Raw genomic sequence first — 20,914 nt, 5'->3', positions numbered from 1 at the left:
TTTTGCTTTAAACAGTGCTATGAGTTTTAAAGAAAGAGAAGAAGAAATATATATTCTTTTATATTTACATAGTCACCATTTCAAATGACCTTCATTCTTTCCAGTAGATTACAGTTTCCATCCGATGTCATTTTTCTTCAGCCTAAATAACTTCCTTTCTATTTTATACAATGCAGTTTTGCTAGTGTTGAATATTCTGTTTTCATCTATATGAAAATATCTTTATTTTCCCTTTAATTTTGAAGGATATTTTCTCTGGCTTTAGAATTCTGGTTGACTAGTATTTTTTCCCTTCAGCACTTTAAAGATGTTATTCCATTGTCTTATCATGTGGCCTCCATTGTTTGTCATGACAAGTGACTATAATTTGTATTATTGTTCCCTAATATGTAAAGTGTCATTTTTTTTTTCTCTTGTTGCTCTTAATATTTCCTCTTTGTCCTTGGATTTTAGCAGTTTTTGATAATGGCCCTAGATGTGGTTGTCTTTGTAGCCTACTTGGAGTTTTCTTAGCTTCTTGTATCTGTCAGTTTATAGGTTCTCCCAATTATTTCTTCATAATTTTTTGCCCCACTCTCTGTCTCTCTTCTTTTCTTTTGGAACTCCAGTTATACATATGTTAGCTTAAATTTATCCACAGGTTTGTTCATTTTCTTCCAGTTTTTTTTCTCTCTGTTCTTCATATTTGATAATTTCTATTGTTCAGACTTCAAGTTTATTGTTCAACCTTCTAACACCTCCAGTGTTAAGCTGACCTAGTAAATTTTCCATTTCAAATACTGTATTTCTCAGTTCTAGAATTTCCACTTAGTTTTTTTTTTGTAATAGTTTTCATTTCTTTGTTGAGATTTCCTATCCACTCAACCTTAAATCCTTGAAAATATTTATAACTTTTCTAAAATCCCTTTTCTGCTAATTCCAATGGCTTGATTATCTTGGGGGTTAGTTTCTTTTGACTGCTCTTCCTCATGACTGTGGGTCACATTTCTTGTTTCTTTGCAAGTCAAGTGATTTTTTTTTTTTTTTTTGAATAAGCTAATACATGGGAAAGCTCTTTTTTAAAAAAATATTTATTTATTTAATTGGTTGTGTCAGGTCTTAGTTGCACAGGCGGGCTCCTTAGTTGCGGCTCGCCGGCTCCAGTTGCGGCATGCATGTGGGATCTAGTTCCCGGACCAGGGCTCGAACCTGGGCCCCCTGCATTGGGAACACAGTGTCTTAACCACTGCATCACCAGGGAAGTCCCACAAGTCAAGTGATTTTTGATGTATACTGGATGTTTGTGGATGTAAGTTATAGATTCTCTGAATTCTGTTAACTTTACCTGAGGAACGTTAGTTGTTTTTTTCCGCTTGTAGGTAGTTAACTTGCTAGACTCAAACTCCAAACTCTGCCTCCTCCACAGCAGGCGACAGCTACAGTTGCTTGCTTCTTTTAGCTTTCCAACTGTTGCTTTTCACTGAGAATCTTGGCTCCTGTCCTGTGTAAGCACACACAAGTCAACCAAGGATTTGTAGGATCCTCTTCTGTTACTTTCTCACTTCTGCTGGGAGCTCTTCTTTCTCTCGTCCTACCCCCGCTTCCCCCGTCCCCGCCCCCCTCCTGCCGCCAACTCCACTTTCCAGCTTCTCTGTCAGACTCAGACTCTGTCTTTGACTCCTCAAGCCACAAAGAGGTTGGCTTTCTGGGTGAAGTTCTGCCATTTTGTTTCACAAGGATTGAGGCATGCCGTAAGGCAAAAAATAAACCAAAACAAAACCATAAAGCTGCAAATTTAACCCCATGCAATTCACTTCTTTCAGTGATCAACTTTTGTTCTGTTCGTACCTGATTTTTGTTGCTCTTCAGTGCCTTAAAATACTTTATAATTGTTATCTATTGAAGAGTTAATCCAATATAAGCTACTCCACTATTATTAGAAGTGGAACCATTTAGAAATTGGTTTTGTTTTTATCCAGTCTTTTAACTGGCAAGTTTAATTCATATAAGTTCATTGCAGATATTAATATTTTTGTATTTACTCTTGCTATTTCATTCTTAGCTTCCTCTTTTTGTTTTTTCAAATTGTTTTATAAGCTATGTATGGGTTGGCCCCAAAATTCGTGTTTCTATTCTTTTTGTGGTCACCTTGGCATTTTACCACATTTTTTATATATAACTTAAAGACTAAAGTACAGGTATATGTTGTCTACCTCTATGCAATGTAAAAGGACTCTGGAACACTTCAACTCTGATCCTTTCCCCCAACTTATATGCTGGTATTCTCCAGAATTTTGGAGAAAATGTGTGTGTAAATGTGTATGTAATGCACACAAAAATTGTACAAACATCTCACAAAGCAGGTGACCATCTTTCAGGTTAAAAAAAAACAGAATATTGCCAGTGTATTGATTTCCTAGGGCTCCTCAACTAAGTACTACAAACTAGGTGGCTTAAAACAGAAATTGTCTGACAGTTCTAAAGTTTAGACATCTAAGGTCAAGCTGTTGGTAGGGTCGTTGTCCCACACACAGCTTCTGATTGTTAATGGCAATTGTAGGCATTCCTTGGCTTTTAGATGCATCCATCCCTCTAATCTGCCTCCATCATCATGGAGCCATCTTCTACCTATGTGTCTATCTTCACATAGCATTTTCTTCCAATAAGGACACCAGTCATATTGAATTAGGGCTCACCCTAGCGACCTCATCTTAACTTATTTACACCCACAAAGACCCTATTTCCAAATTAGGTCACATTCATAGGTACCAGGGGTAAGGACATATCTTTTTTGGGGGGGGGGCACAATTCAACCCATAACAACTAGTACCCTAGAAGCATCCCCCTCATTTAATTTTAATTAATTAAAATACAAATACCCACATATAGTCAGTGGCCATCATACTGGACAGCACAGGCATAGTCTATATTCTTTTGGGTCTGCATGCCTTCAGTCAACATTGTTTTACAGATTCATCTGATTGTTAGCATATAGCTTTGGTTCATTTCCAATACCTCTATAATAACTTTACACATATATCACAACTCATGTATTATTTATAGACATTTGGTTGGCTGTTACAAGTAATTCCCACACTTCTGGGAATGTATACTGAGGCGGGGACTTGCTGACATTCAGCTTTAGTAGGTTATGCCAAGTTTTTTTTCCAAAGTGGTTGTTCCAATTTCTTTCCAGTACTGAATGTGAGTTCCTGTTGATCTACTGATACATCTTCACTAATCATTCAGTTATTGGCCTTTTTAATTTTAGCTAGTGATGGTCATTTCTTTGTGGTTTGAGTTTACATTTTTCTGAAGAGTAATGTTTATTGACCATTTTCACATCTTTTGCCAGTGCCTTTCCAGATTTCTTGACAGTTTTCTTTTGGATGATCTTTTTTTTTTAAATTTATTTATTTTTTGGCTGTGTTGTGTCTTCATTGCTGTGCGCAGGCTTTCTCTAGTTGTGGCGAGCGGGGGCTACTCTTTGTTGCAGTGCACGGGCTTCTCATTGTGGTGGCTTCTCTTGTTGCTGAGCACAGGCTCTAGAGCGCAGGCTCAGTAGTTGTGGCTCATGGGCTTAGTTGCTCCGCGGCATGTGGGATCTTCCCGGACCGGGGCTCGAACCCATGTCCCCTGCGTTGGCAGGCGGATTCTTAACCACTGCGCCACCAGGGAAGCCCTGGATGATCTTTTTATTGATTTTTCTAGGTTGAAAATCTTTTAGCTCTTTCTGGGTACAAGCAAGATCCATGTATTGCAAATATTTTCTCTCACACTATGTCTTGTCTTTTTACTCACTTAATGGTGCTTTTGATGGATAAAAGTAATTTTAATACATTCCAAAGTACGATTCTTTTTCATAATGTTTTTTGAATCCTATTTAATTAATCTTTCCCTACACTAAGGTCATGAAGATATTCCCATGTATTATCTTCTAGAAGCTTTGTTGTTTTGCCTTTCACGATTATATAGTAAATATACAGTAAATCTGAAATGTGTTTTTGTATATTCCATAAGGTAGAGGTAAATTTTATTTTTTTTTCCATATGGCCTACCAGTTGACCATTTGTTAAGAATATCATCTTTCCCCACCTTTCTGCAGTACCACCTTTGTCATCAATCAAGTTTCCATATATGCATGAGTCTGTTTCTGAGCTGTCTATGCTGTTCCTTTGATGTGTTCATCTGTCCTTACACTGGTACCACACTCTTAATTACTGTAACTTTGTAATAAGTTTTCATAAAAATAAATCTTGTCACCTTTTTCTTCTTCGCTAAGAGCATCTTGGCTTTTCTGCGTATTTCTTCATCCCTTTGAATTCATCTTAGGGCAACTCACTGACCCAGAATCTAGCTTTAACTTAATACAGTGTAGAGTAGCTTGTAGTGTTTTAAATTGCCAACTATATAACACTAGTGCCCCAGCTCAGAGGAAGATGCGGCTATATCTTAGAAGAATTACCTGTGTCTGTGAACCAAGTAGGCTCTGGGAGACCGTGGACTGGACAGGATGAGATAAATCTGGTGTGAGAAGCTACTGAAGGCCAAGAAACTGACACCTAGTTCCACCCTCTTGGACCTTAGCATCGTTCTTGGGAAATGGAGAAAAAGACCTGTGAACACAAGAATGTCAGTCTTGTTCACCGTTGTATTCTGTGCCTGGTATACAGTGGGCATTCAATAAATACTTGTTCAGTGAGTGCATATGTGTATATGCTTCTCAGAGGACATTATATAGCTGTGAGTTTGACTCTTTGCCTTAGATACTAGAAAGCTTAAAACTAAAATTTTAATAGCCTTTGAGATTTTGCCATTTCATGGTTTTGGCTTTCTATTTCTGCTTTAAGTCTTATATGCATTACCTCAAATCTTTTTGGAAATACATACTCATTTTCCACGTTGAGTCTGGTGATTACCTGTTAGTGATTCTAGAAGTTTGTTGACTTTCTACATCCCTAAATGGAAATTACTTACAAGTTTCTTAGCATAATTAAGCTCAGATATATTATAATTCAGTTTGAGATTATATCCAGATTCTCATATTTCAAAATAGTCTTATTTTATGATGAAGAAACTGCCAAGTTACCCTCAGTTTTTCCAATTTGTATTTCCTTTCCTTCCTGAAAATACAGATGTAGTTGATGAGACTTACATAAAGCACATCTTTATTAGTTTTCTGCCCTAAATATCAAAATTCTATGTTTTTTAATGCAGATGTGGAATTAGAAGAAGCGATTAGAAGAAGTCTTGAGGAAATGTAATTAAAGATATTACCACACAACATCAAGTGGCCTTGAAGAGACTCAGGATAATGAATTCTTGAGTTTGTTTTCTAAAGGAGATCAGAAATCTACTAGTACAAATGTATTTGAAAACTTTTTTTTGCTTTCATATGTTCAAAATCTGATATTGCTTTGTATTTTTGTGCTATTTTGCAAATATGTATAGAGGAATAAAATACATGTTAATGCAAATACAAATCATGTATTCTAATATAGGTGTCATGTTTCCCAGTTAACTTTGAATTCATATATTTACGTTACAAGAATTAAAAATTAGAAAAGCCCTTGACTATTGTTTATATGTTTCCCAAATAGAATTGGTTCTTTAATTTTATTTGTACTGTACAGATGATTCTAGTTTATTTTTTTAGGAGTGAAAATGAATATAAATAAAGCTGTCATAGCTCACTTTTTCTGTAAATTCTACTTCTCATGCGGCACTAATATATAATACCTTTGAGATCTTTGTTTATGATTATTGGGAGAGAGTAATGGAAACTGATCATGGAAAGAGATGAAAAATTTTATCAGCAGTGTTCTTTGTGGGTTTCACTCATATGTATATCCCTGCTTTAATTAGAGCTGCATATTGCTGGAATAAAAAAAAAAATTTTCTTTGAAACTAGTAGAAAGAAACTTTTGCCATTCCTTTTACCTGCTTAGACTTTTATGTGACTTGTATTATCTACTGTTTAAAGGGAATGATGTAAAAAATATTTGCATAGAATTAGGCATATTTTTAATAATATTAGTCCTTTTATATATATATTTGTGTAAACATAGTATTCTTCAGAAAATAACGTTGAAAGTCTACTCAGGAGTAATCTTCCTTAACCCTTTAAAATTTTTATTTCATATGGAGGTATCTTCGTTTTAGTTATTCCTTAAAATGTCAGTTTCCTACAGTTGGTATTAAATACTTAATTTTTAAATGTTGAGGCCACATTGTGAATAATAAAACACGTTACCTAATTAGGAGACTAAGAAGGGGCTTGTTGTACAATCTTTGTGTATATGCTTCATGTTATTTGACCCAGAAACGTCATCCCTAAAAATTTCGAGTAGTAATTACTTACCAAACTTAAAATTTTCTGTAAATATAAATTTTTCTTTAAGACAGAAAAAAAAATATATCATGGCTAGAACTTTGGTCTTTCTCTGCAACTAGATAGTTTAGTGTGAAATAGTATTACTGTTTTTTTTTTTATTATTATTATATAGTCTTTTCAATCCACATTGGAAACCAATTTGTGTTTTTATTTCTTAAGCTGTCAGTTCTGTCCTACCTGCTTGCATCATTTTTTTTTTTAAGTACACATCATAGCTTGAGAATGTACTAGTCATTTTTCCAAAGTATTTTTAATTTGTTTGTTAGAGTAGTTAAGGCGTTGGGTGGTAGTCATGGAGCCGGACCTTAAAGACATCTGCCGGAGCTTGCTCAGTAGTGAGGAGCAGAAAGGGTGTCAGAAAGAAGAGCGGTCCAGCAGATGTAGGGGAGGTGCCACACACAGGTGGGTTGCAGCCTGTGTTCTATTAGGACGCTTGTGTGGTGTCTATGGTCAAGAGTAACTGAGGCTTTTCATATGACGGGAAAGGGATAATTCATCATGATCCTTTAAATAAGGTAACTGGGTTGTCTAATGTTTTAATAATTGTCACTGATTCTTTTTCTACTTATTAAGCAATTAAAAATCACTTTTAAATTACTTCATAATTTGAACTTAATTTAGACACAAGGAGGAGAGGTAGTCTGGATGTTACAGAAAGTTATGGGGAATATTATCAAGAGTAAATGTTTCTAACATTGACAATGATGCTTGCCTGTTTGTTTTTATTCATTTTTTATTTTATTGTGATTTTTCTTCTTTTAAAAAGTTTTTGTTGTGATTCCTTATTTTTATACCTGAATAACAACTTTTGTCGAAGCAATGATGGATAACATAATGTTTATTTTAAAAAGGATATGTAGATAATGTACTGATAGTATCTGGTTGGTGGTATCATTGATTGTCTTAAATAAAAATATCTCGGTTAAGAAGCTTTTTTTTTCTTTTTGGATGCTTGGTATCCTACCAGACCAGCCCTTTCTCCTACTCCTTGTCCCCCTGACGACCTGGCCCTCCACTCTGGCCTCTCCCAAGAACAAGGTACAGGGACTGCTGTGGACACCGTTGGGCAAGTGCAGCTGGGAGACTCAATCGGCTGGGCCTCAATTTAAAGAGCTTTTTTTCCCATCATTTTCTTCTTTGAAATTTCTTTGAAACAATTCATTTATTCATTCACTCACAAAGTATTTATTGAGTACTTACCATGTGGCTGTTCTAAGCACTTGAGATACACCAGTGAGTGAAACAAAGCCTACACCTCTCTGGAGCACAGCTGGGGGAGAGATGACAAGATGGGGAAGGAAAACAGGGAAGGGAAAGATAGTATGGGGGTGGGGCGAGGCGGGAGTGCTTGCTATTTGTAATAGGGAGGTCAGGGTCTTTCTGGTGAACTTGAGCAGAGACCTGAAGGCGAGAGAGTGAGCCAAGCAAATGTGTATGGGGAGGAGCTGTAGGTGGAGGTGAAAAGTCTGGAAGTGAGCTTGATACATCCATGGAAAAGCAAGAAGGCTAGTATAGGCGAGTGAGCGGGATGAGCTCAGAGAGCAATAGGAGACGGAATCCTTTGAGGCCTCTTCTGAAGACCTTGGCTTTTACCCATTTCACAAATGAGGGGCCGCTGAAGGTTTCTGAGAAGTGGTGTGATGTGCCTTATTTAGAAGGATGACTGTAGCTGCTGTGCTGAGCATAGACCTGAGAGCAGAAGCAGGAAGACCAGGTGGGAGGGTATTGCGGTGATGCAGGAGAGAAGTGATGCTGGCCGAGACCTGAGTAGGGGAGTGGGGACAGGCAAGTGGGAGTGGGCCTGGGTGTTCTCTGAAGGTGGAGCCCACTGGGTCCAGGGTGTGAGAGAAAGAGAGTCCAGCACGTTTCCAAAGCTACGTGATAGACTTTCAGACCATTCACAAAATGTCTAAAGATTCCAGGTGTCATGATAGGGCAAAACATTTAATGAGGTCAGATAATCTCCTACAGCAAAAGTTTATTAGTATTTAGAGTTCAGAGGAATTGGGATCCAGCCTTAAAGGCCTCATCTCTGTTCAAGTATTTCAATGGCTTTGATCTCAGATTAAAGGTTGTGATGCAGCTTTAAACTGTTATTATCTCCATTTCAGGTGTCCTGTACATTCTCATCCTTGGAGGCAGAGAGCTATAATGAGATGGGAGCAAAGTGCAAGTATTTACGTCGATACATCTTTGTACTCCCGGCCCCCTTCCACTCACTGACCTTTATAGTGTCTGACCAAGTGGTCTAGTGCGTCTTTTCATAACTGGAGATTTAAATAAGTGGGGTGTGAAACGGCCTTAAATAATAATTATTTCACTCAAATTCCAACCAATAACTTTTTTTAAACATGTGTGGGTGCTTTACCAAAATTCCTTTCTTAATCATCTTTTCTCTTGGTACTTTATTTTATTTATTTTGGCTGCCCCCGGTCTTAGTTGCAGCAGGCGGGATCTTTCTTGCAGCATGCGGACCCTTAGTTGCGGCATGCATGGGGATCTAGTTACCCCACCAGGCGTCAAACCCGGGCCCCCTGCACTGGGATCACAGAGTCTTACCCACTGGACCACCAGGGAAGTCCCAACCAGTAACTTTTTAATAGAAAAGAAAGTCATTAAAAATGCCTTCATGAGAGCGGGTGTAAAAAAAAGAGGTTCAGCTTGGTCCCTACATCTATCAGCTTCAGTTGTGGCCTCCAGGCTCCTTGTTCTCATCTCGGCAAAGTGCCCAGGAGCCGCGGTTGCATGAAGGGCCCTTTCCACCCCAGCACAGCCCAAGCCCGCTCCCCTTGGAGCCCCTGCGGGGCGGGGCCGGGGGCGCGGGCTCCGCCTCGGGCGGTGTTCGGGGCGGAGACGCGTCCCCGCGCCCAGCAAGGCCTCCCCGCCGCGCCGCCCTCAAGGCCGCCCGCGCCGGACAGAGCAGCGGCCGGCTCTCGTGCACCCGCGCCCGGTTCCCGGTTCCCCGGTTCGCGGGCGGCGCGTCAGAGGAGGCGGGTGGAGCGCGGGGAAGGCAGTGATCTCGGGCCGCCCGCCGGACGCCGATGGCTCAGGCGAGGATCAGCGCCAAGGCCAACGAGGGCCGTTTCTGCCGCTCCTCGTCCATGGCCGACCGCTCCAGCCGCCTGCTGGAGAGCCTGGACCAGCTGGAGCTCAGGTGCGCGGGCCGGCCCTCCGAGCCTGCGGAGGGCGCGCGGGGACCGAGAGCAGGGAGCGCGCGGGCAGCGGGGAGCGGCTGGCAGGGGAGCTGGGCAGCCCCAGGCCCCGCGGAGGGCCGCGCTGGGTCGGCGGGTCCCTTCACAGGAGCGGCCGTGTTCTGGGTCAGCGGCCCCGCACGCTCCGGCGGCCACGCTCCTTCGCGGCTCCAGACCCGAGCGCCGGGAGCGGGAGAACCGAGAAGGGAAAGTTACGGGTACGTTACTCGACATGGGGCTGTGACACTGCGGGTCCGCAGAGCTCCTGGAACGTTCCGTGTGGGGGCCAGGTGTTTCCGGCCCAGTCTTTCCCCATAGTGTATTTTTAGGACAGGCGGCAGTTCAATGGTCCCCGTTGTGAATGACTGATCTCTTTGCAAAATATAAAAATCCATCTGATCCCAGGACGGGAGAGGAGCAGGACCCGTGTCCCCTCCCCCTGCCACTTTCAGCCCGGGTGTGTGTGTGTGGCGGGGGTTGGGGGGGGTGCTCCTTCTCCAGGTCGCCGCTCACACCTTACAAATGCTGGTCACTGGCCCGAGAACACGAGTCAGTTTTCCCTTCTTAACTAATGACGGTGTTATTAAGTAATCAGTGTGTCCATTGCGATAAACACGTGCAAGGTGAGAGTCTGAGTTGTTCTACTGGGGGAAGGTGGGGGGGGCGGTCCCGGCGCTGAGGTCCCGGGAATGTGACTTTAGAGAAGGACCCGCGCACTCAGGCGCGCATTTGGGTGACAGGTTACTGCTGACCAGGAGGAGCAGATGTCTCCCTTAATGGTTTGAGTGTTTTTCTGAGTTTGGGAAGATGCAAGAATGTGTTCCTAAGATTTTTCCTGAAAATCTCTCCGAGTGCCTGTTTTGCCGGTTTTCCCAGAGCTCTGAGTGTCTCATTCCTGCTCTTCTCCTGAATTCTTTCCAGGCTGTGCTGTCAATTCCTGTAGAACCGGGCACCACGGGCACTCCTTAGTGGCAAATGTAGTGGCTGGCTTGTATGGAATTCCTAAATAATTTCTAAGAAATTTGGGAAATACTTTTTTTCCTTTAACAGTGAATGAAAACTTGTATGTACTTCCTGTAACTGTTTATGTCACTAAAGTTACTGTGTAAGTTGTGTGCAAGTGTAGTTACAGGAAAATCATATTGAGGCGCCCACAACTCCCTGAAACCACAAGGAATTTTTTTCGCATAGTTTTCACCAGGTTCTGGGTGAGCAAGGGAGTACGTAAGACAAAAATTTTAAGAAGCATTGCATATATGTCTTTATCTCCCTGGATTAATATACCAAAACAAGGGGTCTGTTTGCCAATAAAGTACATTAATAACCAAGTGAATAATTTATTATCATTTATTAATACATATGTTTAAATTGTCATTTATTATTATATACGTGTTTATTATTATTATTATTATCATCATGGGAAGAAACGATGTCTTCTCAGAAAATAAGTTCTCCACCACCATGATTTCATGGAGAGTAACAGAGGGGTCCTGCTTGGAATGAGGCAGATGGAACAAGCTGGACCAGATGGAGCAAAACTAGAGCTCCTGAGTGTCCCTGGGAAGATTATGATTTCTTTTTATGTAGCAGCGAAACAAGTGCCTCAGCGTCTCCTCCAGTCTTTAGAACTTTGAGGGCATGTTCTCAACCATTTCAGGGGTCTCTCTCCCCTAGTTAGAAAGAAAGGATGTTTTCTTAAAGGAACAGGTGGGATGCTGCCCGTCCTTTCTTCAAGCTGATGCACTGTCCTCAAACCTGGTGCCTCACGTAGGGTAGGTACAGAAGCAGTCAAGTACTCATCTTTAAAAGGAAGCCTCTGGTTTTGAATATTATTCTAATGCTTCATTAATGTAAAGTGAATTCTGATTACCATGTGCAAGTGATTAAATAGTAACTTGCTGAATTAACCCTTGAGCTAAGAAAGATTAATATGTGTCTAATTGTTCATTTTAGGGCCTTTTCTAGTAATTTTAGACTTTTGTGAGCTTTGTTTCTTCCTTTTAAAAAAAAAGTGATGCCGGGCTTCCCTGGTGGCGCAGTGGTTAAGAATCCACCTGCCAATGCAGGGGACACGGGTTCGAGCCCTGGTCCAGGAAGATCCCACATGCCGCAGAGCAGCTAAGCCTGTGTGCCACAACTACTGAAGCCCGTGCACCTAGAGCCCATGCTCTGCAACAGGAGAAGCCACCGCAATGAGAAGCCCGCGCACCGCAAAGAAGAGTAGCCCCCGCTTGCCACAACTAGAGAAAGCCTGTGCACAGCAACAAAGACCCAACGCAGCCAAAAAAATAAATAAATAAAATTTTAAAAAAAGAAACTATTGATAGAATCATGCCTATAAGATCAAGTTTAAAAAGAAAATGTGACATTCATGTGTCATCTTATCTAACAGTTTAATTTCATATTGAGGATGGCAGGGTACTAAGTAGGGTGAAAACTACAGGCTGTACCTAGAAGCTGGTGTTTACTGTTCCCCCACTGTACTAGTTTTGTCAATTGTGGCAGAACTTTTTCCATATGAAACTGAAAATAGAATTATGCTCAGTGCTTTATGACCTGCCTTGTGAACTGGTGTCCATGGTGTTTAAAGTGCTTTCAGGTGTTTGGCAGCATCTGACAAATCATTAAAGAAACTCCATTTGTTTCTATATGTTAGCACGACACTAGCCTTTCTTTTTAGACGCCGGCTCACCTCCTTTTTTGCTTCCTCCTAAAAAGGTGATGCCTTTCTCTCCTGGTTTTCATGACCAATTCAAATGGTGTCTGATTTTTCCATTCGTCAGTGGCTCTAAACACTTTGCTTATGATTGTTAACTAATTTAACAGTGATCATAATTCATAAATGATACCCACTAACAGTTATTTAGTTAATGAGCGCTGACTCTGCAGGCCCTGTGCCTTTGTGGAAATTATCGTCACCTCTGTTCTTCAGGCAGGAAATTGAGGCTTGAGAAGTTAAATGACCCGTCCAAGGTCACACAGCTGGAACCCAGGAAGACTGGCTGTAGAGCTTAATACATTATGCCTGAATTTTCTTAGAGTTAAGTATGTCGTATTTCAAAAATGTAGGAATAGTATATGATTTTACTGAAAGAGGTGAAAATTCCACTTAGATTGGTGTCCCTGAGTCCCTGATCTCAGGGACTATTGAACACCTGCTCTGTGCAGGGTGTTGAGTGGCCCCTGAAGGCTCTGGGTGGTGGTGAAGATGCTTGGGACGTGGGGTGTGGAGAACAGCCGAGGGGAACGACAGGACTGGGAGACTAGCTGTTCACAGATGTCCCCAAACTCGTCCTATTGTGGCTCCCTCCCCCGCCATCAGCCAGTCACCATGGCTTCCATGGCAGCCAAGGAATGAAGGATGGGGCAAGGGCCGATGTGTTCATTTAGCTGACAGTTTCACTGCACCAACGTCCCAGGAGCCACAAGACAAGATGGCATCATAGTTAATATTGTATAAGAGCCTGTAATTTAAAAGATCACTGCTTGTAGACATTGTCATGTGAATCTTCCAAAACCCTCTGAGGCAGGAGGAGGACATATGTTCCCTCCTTTAGAAGCGAGTGAATCCAGTCCAGAGGGACTGAGTGGCCGGTCTGAGGCCATCCTGCTCATGAGTAGCTCCTGACACTAAAGCCTAGACCCTTTTTTACACCAGAGTGTCTCAGTAGTGAATGTAATTTATCATTTTGGTGATGATTAGGGAGCCCTTCAAAATCTTAAGCTTGCCTAAAATATAAGTGATCTTTGTAGTATTCTTTCTTCTTCCCCTCCCCTCCCCTGCCCTCCCCTCCCGTCCCCTCCCCTCTCCTCTCCATGTTGGGTCTTCGTTGCTGTGCGCGGGCTTTCTCTGGTTGCAGCGAGCAGGGGCTACTCTTTGTTGCTGTGCGCGGGCTTCTTGTTGCGGTGGCTTCTCTAGTTGCAGAGCACAGGCCCTAGGCGCCGCGGGCTCAATAGTTGTGGCTTGCGGGCTCTGGCGCGCAGGCTCAGTAGTTGTGGCGCCCGGGCTTAATTGTTCTGCGGCATGTGGGATCTTCCCGGACCAGGGCTCGAACCCGTGTCTTCTGCATTGGAGACCACTGCGCCACCAGGGAAGTCCCTGTAGTATTCTTTTGATACAAGAATTCTGAATAAGAAACAGGACTATGATTTTAAGAACCTGTTTTAGAAGTAATTTCTTTGAAATAAGTCCATTTGCCATTTCCCCTTTTGATGAAAGCACAATTTCTTGTTATTTACAAGCCTGAGTTCATAATGGTAAGCATGTAATAACGACCAGGAAGCTAGCATTCAAGGCACCAGTTCTGGGCATGGACTGCATGCAGTGGTCCCTCAGTGTCTGCAGGGATTGGTTCCAGGGCCCGTGGGGTACCAGAAGCCACAGATGCTCAAATCTTTTCTATAAAATGGTGTAGGATTTGGCCATCCGTATCCATGGGTACTGCATCTCTATTAACTCATAGCTTGTTTAGTCAATGCTGTCAGTCACTGTGTTAAACTCTACCTGCTTTACTTCATTGAGTCACACCCACCGTCTCATTATCCCCGTTTTGTAAATGAGGAAACTGAGGCAAAGAGAATGTAAGTAGCTACTCGAGGTCACTCAGCTAGTAAGTGGCAGCAGCTCTGGCTCGAGTGGCAGGACTGAGGCCCTTGCAGTCCCTGCACATGGCACAGAGCACGTGCCGGGGTGGCTGGCCTGGGAGACCACCTCCCAGCACCTTGTCCCTTGGTCCCAGGCTGCCATCTCCGGGCCCCGGGGACCAGCCGAGGATGCGTGCGCTCCACATTTGTCCTCGCAGGAACATTCTGAGCACAGGTTCTGTTAAAGCTTAGCTGTGATTTCATGCAGAGAGTTTTCCAGGAGCACAGCCCGGGCCAGCCTTACCGTGAGGATCAGTTCTTTCCCAATTTGGACATGTAGCTCTTGCAGGATCTGCTGGTAAAAACAGAGCTGCCCCCCTCTGCCAAGGAGTGTTGTCAAGTGATGTGTTAAGAATGTGAAGGATAAAGTGAGATGGTCCAACACGCCTCTGAACAGAGTTCCAGGAGAAATCACAGAAGGGCAGGTGGAAAATATTTGAAGGTTTAATGGCTAACAGTTTTCTAGAACTAATGTAGACAAAAAGATGTGTATATGAATTGAATTTAAGGAGACCAATAGCTGATAAATATGACTTAAGCAAACTAAGTAGAGAAGTAGGTTCAGCTTTTTAAAAGAAAAAACTAAGCATGTGATGTCCATACACTAGACAGATGTACAGTATTGACGACCTTAAGGGAGGGGAAGGAGGAAGCTGCTAAGGAGACAGTTCCTGCCAGAAGGATTGGGTTTTGAAAAAGGATCACTCAGTAGACGTGGGCCAGGGATAAAGAATGTTCAGGAAGCGGGGGACAGAAGATGAAAGGGCCAAGATGCCAAAAAACCCCTGGGAATCTTTACATCCTGAAGAATGAAATTTTACCTTTGCTATGAAATGAAAATTGTTTACATAAAATCATATATAAGAAGTTCTATAAAAGATGAAATCTGTTTTTCACAGGGAAAATGCCCTGGCAATTTCTAGCCCTGTGGGACAAAAAATAAAAGTTCCATCTAATTGCCTCTATATTTGGTCTCATTTAATGAAAGAATATCTTCTTTATATGACAGATTTATTATATTTTTTTCTAGAGGGTCTCCTTTCAAACCATTTTCTTGTTAACAACTTCATGAACTTACTAGTATAACTTATTATCATAAATGGAGTGTTCTTCTTTAGAGTAACAATTCTCTCTTTATCATCTTACATTTGAATATAAACTCAGGAGTGCTGGAAAATTAATCTCTTCTTTCAGCATCATCTCATTTACCAATCAAATGACTCATCTGTGCCATTTAAATACTAGAGTCACGTTTGTGTTTTTGCACAAATGTTTCTTGTTAGTGACAACCTGACCACTTTCATGTGTCCCGGGCCCTGAGAGTCTGCTCGTGTGAAATGTGTAAGCACATAATGAATGGGGCTGGAAGGCAGCCTGATGCTGTGTGTTTACTATTTTATAGAATATTGGTTTTGATTGTGTTTTCCAGCCAAATTTGTCACATAAGATTCTTACGAGCTCTTTGCTTCTACTGGCTCTTATAAACACAGAGTCCAACGATGTATTTAGTATCTTGAGAATCGAGACCCTGTGACTGTACAGTGTGTCGGTGCTATTTTGGGGGATAACAGGTGGGTGCCTGTAGGGGAAAAGGCGCGTGTGTGGTTGGGGTGAGGGCCTCCTCCTGTGGCAGGAACACATGCTAGAACACGTGCCCAGGAAGAGAGAAGGGATTAGATCTCCTTGTGATCTGTGTTTCCAAGAGCATCTGAGTACTGGAGGTAGGTCTGTCACTATTTATTTTGCAACAGTTGGCAACTTATCTAGTTGTGGTGTAATAAAAAAAAACAAGAGGGGCTTCCCTGGTGGCGCAGTGGTTAAGAATCCGCCTGCCAATGCAGGGGACATGGGTTCGAGCCCTAATCCGGGAAGATCCCACATGCCGCGGAGCAACTAAGCCTGTGTGCCACAATTGCTGAGCCTGCGCTCTAGAGCCCGTGAGCCACAACTCCTGAGCCCACGTGCCACAACTACTGAAGCCCACGCACCTAGAGCCCGTGCTCCACAACAAGAGAAGCCACCACAATGAGAAGCCCACACTGCAACGAAGAGTAGCCCCCGCTCGCCGCAACTACAGAAAACCCGGGCAGCAATGAAGACCCAACACAGGCAAAAAATAAATAAATAAATAAATGTTAAAAAAAAAAAAAAAAAAATCAAGACTGGATGCTACATTTAAAAAAAAAAAACAAAAAAAAACCCAAGAAAGTGCCCTGGAAACAGCACTTTAAACACACAGGATTTTGTTTTCTTTCACTCTCATAATTACACAGCCTCGTTCTTTAGTCACTGGTTGTGTTCGTGCGTGTGTGTAGTAAGTGCATGTGTGTATAGTTGCGGGGTTATCAGGGCTTTACACCAAAAACCTACAGAAGCGTTCTCTTTAAATTCGGGAAAAGACAAAGATGCCCTCTCTTAGCGCCACTGTTTAATATAGCACAGGAGGACTTTAGTCAGTGCTATAAAGAAAGAAAAATAGGAGCTGATAGGATTGAAAAGGAAGAGATGAGAATTTTCATTTTTTGTAGATGAAATGATCATCAATCCAGAAGAACTAATAGAAATTAAAAAACCATTAAAAATGAATAAGTGTAAATGAAGGTTGCCAGTTATGACATGAACCTACCAAAAACAGCATTTCTCTAATCAACAATAGCCAACTATAAAATGTAGTATATATGTAAATATATTATTCACAATAGTAACAATATCCAAAATATTCAAAACACTTAAAAGAGTCTGTAAGACTACCATCAAGAAGACTTCAAAACTCTAATAAAGAATGTAGAGGAGGGTCTGGATGAAGGAGACACCCTTGGAGGAACTGACAATGTTCTAAAGGTGTCTAATTTATTCCAGTTTTTTGAGAAACCCAATAAACTTACTTTAGAGTTTATGGAGGGATAAAAGTCGAAATAGCTATGTTATTTTTAAAGGTTAGAGGACTGGGGACTTCCCTGGTGGTGCAGTGGTTAAGAATCTGCCTGCCAATGCAGGGGACACGGGTTCGAGCCCTAGCCCGGGAAGATCCCATGTGCCACGGAGCAACTAAGCCCGTGCGCCACAACTACTGAGCCTGCGCTCTAGAGCCCACGAGCCACAACTACTGAGCCCATGTGCCACAACTACTGAAGCCCGCGCGCCTACAGCCTGTGCTCCGCAACAAGAGAAGCCACCGCAGTGAGAAGCCTGCGCACTGCAACCAAGAGTAGCCCCCGCTCACCACAACTAGAGAAAGCCCACGCTCAGCAATGAAGACCCAACGCAGCCAAAAATAAAAAAAAAAAGATTAGAGGACTGGTCTACCAGATACTAAGGCATATCACAAACAAAGCTGGTGCTATTTTTAAGAAATGGGTGTTGGTGTAAGAACAGTCAAAATACTACTGGATGGAATAGAGATTTCAGAGGCAGACAATCTACAAATCATTGAGGGAAAGATGGATTTGGGGTGCATAATGTTGGGGAAAATGGTTAAATCCTTACCTAACCATATACAGAGGTGGATTCTAGATGAATTACGACATAAGTATGAGAAAAGTGAAACAATCAAGTTAATAGAAGGAGATGTAGGAAAGTATGTCCTGACCTAGGGATGGGAGGACCCTGAAACAAAACTTCACAGCATGAGTCAAGGTAAAACAAAACCAAGAAAAGATGGATCTTTTTACTTTTCACTTCAAAATAAGGCTCTCTGTTCAGTGAAGGACCTCCCAGACACAGATCATATAGGATAGGATGGGAGAAGATGGTCACAGTGTCTGTCACCAAATCACCAAGAGGACAGTAACCCCAGTTTAAAAAAGAAAAAATAGGCAAAGGTTGTGAACAAGCTCACAAGGATACAAAGAGATGTCCAAAATTATTAGCAATGAAAGAAATGCAGATTAAGTACTGACATATCACTTGTTAGCCTGGCAAGAGATGGTTAGAAAGTTGGGAGATGCTGAGTGCTGGTAGGGCTGTTGGGACACAGGGACTCCTGGTCCAGCCATTCTGGAGAACAATCCAGGGTGGAGTCAGATGACAGTCCACACACCCTGTGTCTCAGCCGTTCCATGCTGGGATGGATCCTCTTATCAGGGCCATAAGGGGAAGGGTACTCGTGGACGCGTTGTGAGCGGAAGCTGGGGGACAGGGCGTGTCTCCGCTAGGCCAGGGAGGGCAGATCAGGTGAGGGACACGGGAACCTGGTGATTCATAATAAAGTATGCTGCTGAGTGAAGAAAGAGACAGTGAGATATAAATAAATTGAAAATAGACAAGTACATGAGTACAGATTTTTTTTTGTAAAAACGAATACAAATAGATAGACACTAAATAGAATGATTGCCCTGTGAGTGGGGAGGAAACTGGAAGCCACAGAGCAAGTGGATTAAAAAGAAAAAAATTACAGAATAAAAAATAAAAAGGAATACGTTTTCGGAAAGTGTTCCTTCCTAATCGTCGTTACCCTTGAGCTGGACTGAGCAGTGGAGAGATGAGGAAGACGCAGCTTCTCTCCAGTAACTGTCCTGTCCCCCGCACTCCGCAGGGTGGAGGCTCTTCGGGAAGCGGCCACGGCTGTGGAGCAGGAGAAGGAGGTCCTCCTGGAGATGATCCACAGCATCCAGAACAGCCAGGACATGCGGCAGATCAGCGACGGTGAGGGCCCCTCCCGGGGCCGAGGGGGGCGGCGGGGGTGCCGCAGAGCCGCTCCTCCAGCCCAGCAGAGACGGGCCAGGCAGGATGTGACGGCAGAGGAAACAGGCACAAGGTCGGCAGCAGAGAAGACAAAAGGAGATGAATGGAGGTGTAACGTAAAGAGGGGAAGGGGAGAAAGGCAGAGAACACAGATTATGGACCCACTAAACCCTGTTCCACAGGAGGGCCGGGTGGCCTGATGCTCTGCACCAGCGGGCGGTGCTCCTCCTAACCGGGCTCCCCTGGGGCCGCACAGGACTGGCCTGTGGGCCGAGCAGCTGGTGCGGTTAAGTGTGCATCCAGGCCCAGACCCACACTGTCACACATCCTCAGAGGGGTCAAGATCTAGTCTGTCTCTTCACTGTCCTGGCCATAGAGCAGTGAATTGGGAAGGAGGTTACAGAGCAGGACAGGTTGCTGATTTCCATATAAATAGTGAAATGATAACCCAGCACCCTCTTCATGCTGGCCAAGACTCAGACTGAATTACTGGCCTGAATTAGTCTGGAGGGGATGAAGTCAGTGCCTCATTTTGAGGCCAGCTTTTCCTCCAGTGTCATGGCTTTTTTTCAGCCAGGATCGGGGCATTGTATTCTGATACACACACAGAACGTGAGGCCCCAAAATATGCCTCTCTGGCCTAAGCATTATTCCGAACTGACTATTTTTGAGAAACTGCAGACACAGGAGGAGGAGCTCTGAAAACAATAGAAGTCACCGTTTTGTAAGGGAAATTTACATTTACATTTTGTAAAGGAAATCATTTGTAAGGGTGTCTCCCTCTCTACCAGGAAGAGGAGGATGACTAAATTACAAGAAACCTTCACCAGTGGAGAAGGCACCTACTGAATCTACATAAGAACCTTACCTTTGTCTATTGTGCCTTTTCTGGGAACCTCCAGAACTTGCCTCCCTCCCTCCTCACCTTCTCTGGCTGAGGGTATTTTGGGTGGAGGCTGGGCCATCTCAGGGAGTTACTCAGTTTCCCTGGGGATCTCCCATGTATACATAGGGTATACATGTCAATAAGCTTCTGGGTTTTTTTCTTGTTAGTCTGTCTTATTACAGGAGGGTCTCAGCCAAAAGCTCAGAAAGGTAAAGGGAAAGTTATCTCCCTCCTCTAATGCACATCCTCATGTAGATCCAGGACATCCAATCTCCTGCTCTAACCAGCACAAAGCCCCAGTTACAGACGCACACCTGCCCCAGCTTCTGCAGACGTGACAACCGCAGAGTCATCTGGCGTCCAATCTGATACTCTTTATACATTAATCTTACTGCTGTAGTTTTAACTTTTTCCTTTAAGAAATTCATAGGTGCTCACAGAATAGATTCAGCCACACAAAAATGCCTTAGTGTTCTTGACATAGATGATGCGTGTATGTCTCATATTGACTGATATTTCAAACTTTTCATGATTAGGAGAAAGAGAAGAATTAAATCTGACTGCAAACCGTCTGATGGGACGAACCCTGACTGTGGAAGTTTCAGTAGAAACAATTAGGAACCCCCAGCAGCAGGAGTCCCTCAAGCACGCCACCAGGGTCATTGACGAGGTGGTCAGTAAGTTTCTGGATGATCTGGGAAACGCCAAGAGTCACCTGATGTCGCTGTACAGCGCGTGTTCCTCCGAGGTGCCTGCGGGGCCGGTGGATCAGAAGTTCCAGTCCATCGTGATTGGCTGTGCTCTCGAGGATCAGAAGAAAATTAAGAGAAGACTAGAGACCCTGCTTAGGAACATTGAAAACTCTGACAAGGCCATCAAGCTGCTGGAGCATTCTAAAGGGGCTGCTTCCAAAACCCTGCTACAAAACACTGAAAGCAGATTCAACTAGTGTTCCAACCTAAGAGCCCTTATAAATAATCACATAAAAATGATAACGTACTATCTTAAGTGATAACTAGTTCTGTTTGTTAGACGTAACAACTCATTTGATACTGATAGTTGTTTCCGATGAGGAAAATATCTGTGTTGTTAAGTTTGTGAATAACAATTAAAACTAGAAATATTTTGATTACCTTT

The 20,914-nt window shown here is 42.8% G+C and overlaps 2 protein-coding genes across 2 annotated transcripts in view; both read left to right on the top strand.

The window, feature by feature from the left end:
* Positions 1-5,491, top strand: part of ZNF451 (zinc finger protein 451) — a 91,858-nt gene extending 86,367 nt beyond the window's left edge. The window contains exon 15 of the mRNA XM_068557660.1: positions 5,197-5,491. Within this exon, the coding sequence (XP_068413761.1) occupies positions 5,197-5,243 (47 nt within the window). The 3' untranslated portion in view covers positions 5,244-5,491. The remainder of the gene's footprint in view (positions 1-5,196) is intronic.
* Positions 5,492-9,230: 3,739 nt separating this feature from the next.
* On the top strand, positions 9,231-20,906 carry BAG2 (BAG cochaperone 2). Its single transcript, XM_068556945.1, has 3 exons — positions 9,231-9,527; positions 18,743-18,852; positions 20,314-20,906. Exons 1-3 carry the CDS (start codon positions 9,415-9,417, stop codon positions 20,724-20,726), a joined length of 636 nt encoding a protein of 211 aa, XP_068413046.1. The 5' UTR covers positions 9,231-9,414; the 3' UTR covers positions 20,727-20,906.
* Positions 20,907-20,914: the final 8 nt, after the last annotated feature.

The sequence above is a fragment of the Eschrichtius robustus genome, chromosome 12, assembly GCF_028021215.1.
Source record: "Eschrichtius robustus isolate mEscRob2 chromosome 12, mEscRob2.pri, whole genome shotgun sequence".
NCBI lineage: Eukaryota > Metazoa > Chordata > Mammalia > Artiodactyla > Eschrichtiidae > Eschrichtius > Eschrichtius robustus.
The sequence above is the reverse complement of the archived record's forward strand: the minus strand, read 5'-3'. Positions and strand labels throughout refer to the sequence as shown.

What these genes read in the sequence shown, in the direction of transcription:
- BAG2 (XM_068556945.1), top strand. Translation starts at nt 9,415, where the DNA reads ATGGCTCAGGCGAGGATCAGCGCCAAGGCCAACGAGGGCCGTTTCTGC. An exon ending in CTGGACCAGCTGGAGCTCAG is followed by an intron (nt 9,528 to 18,742) that starts GTGCGCGGGCCG and finishes CGCACTCCGCAG; the next exon opens with GGTGGAGGCTCTTCGGGAAG. An exon ending in CATGCGGCAGATCAGCGACG is followed by an intron (nt 18,853 to 20,313) that starts GTGAGGGCCCCT and finishes TTTCATGATTAG; the next exon opens with GAGAAAGAGAAGAATTAAAT.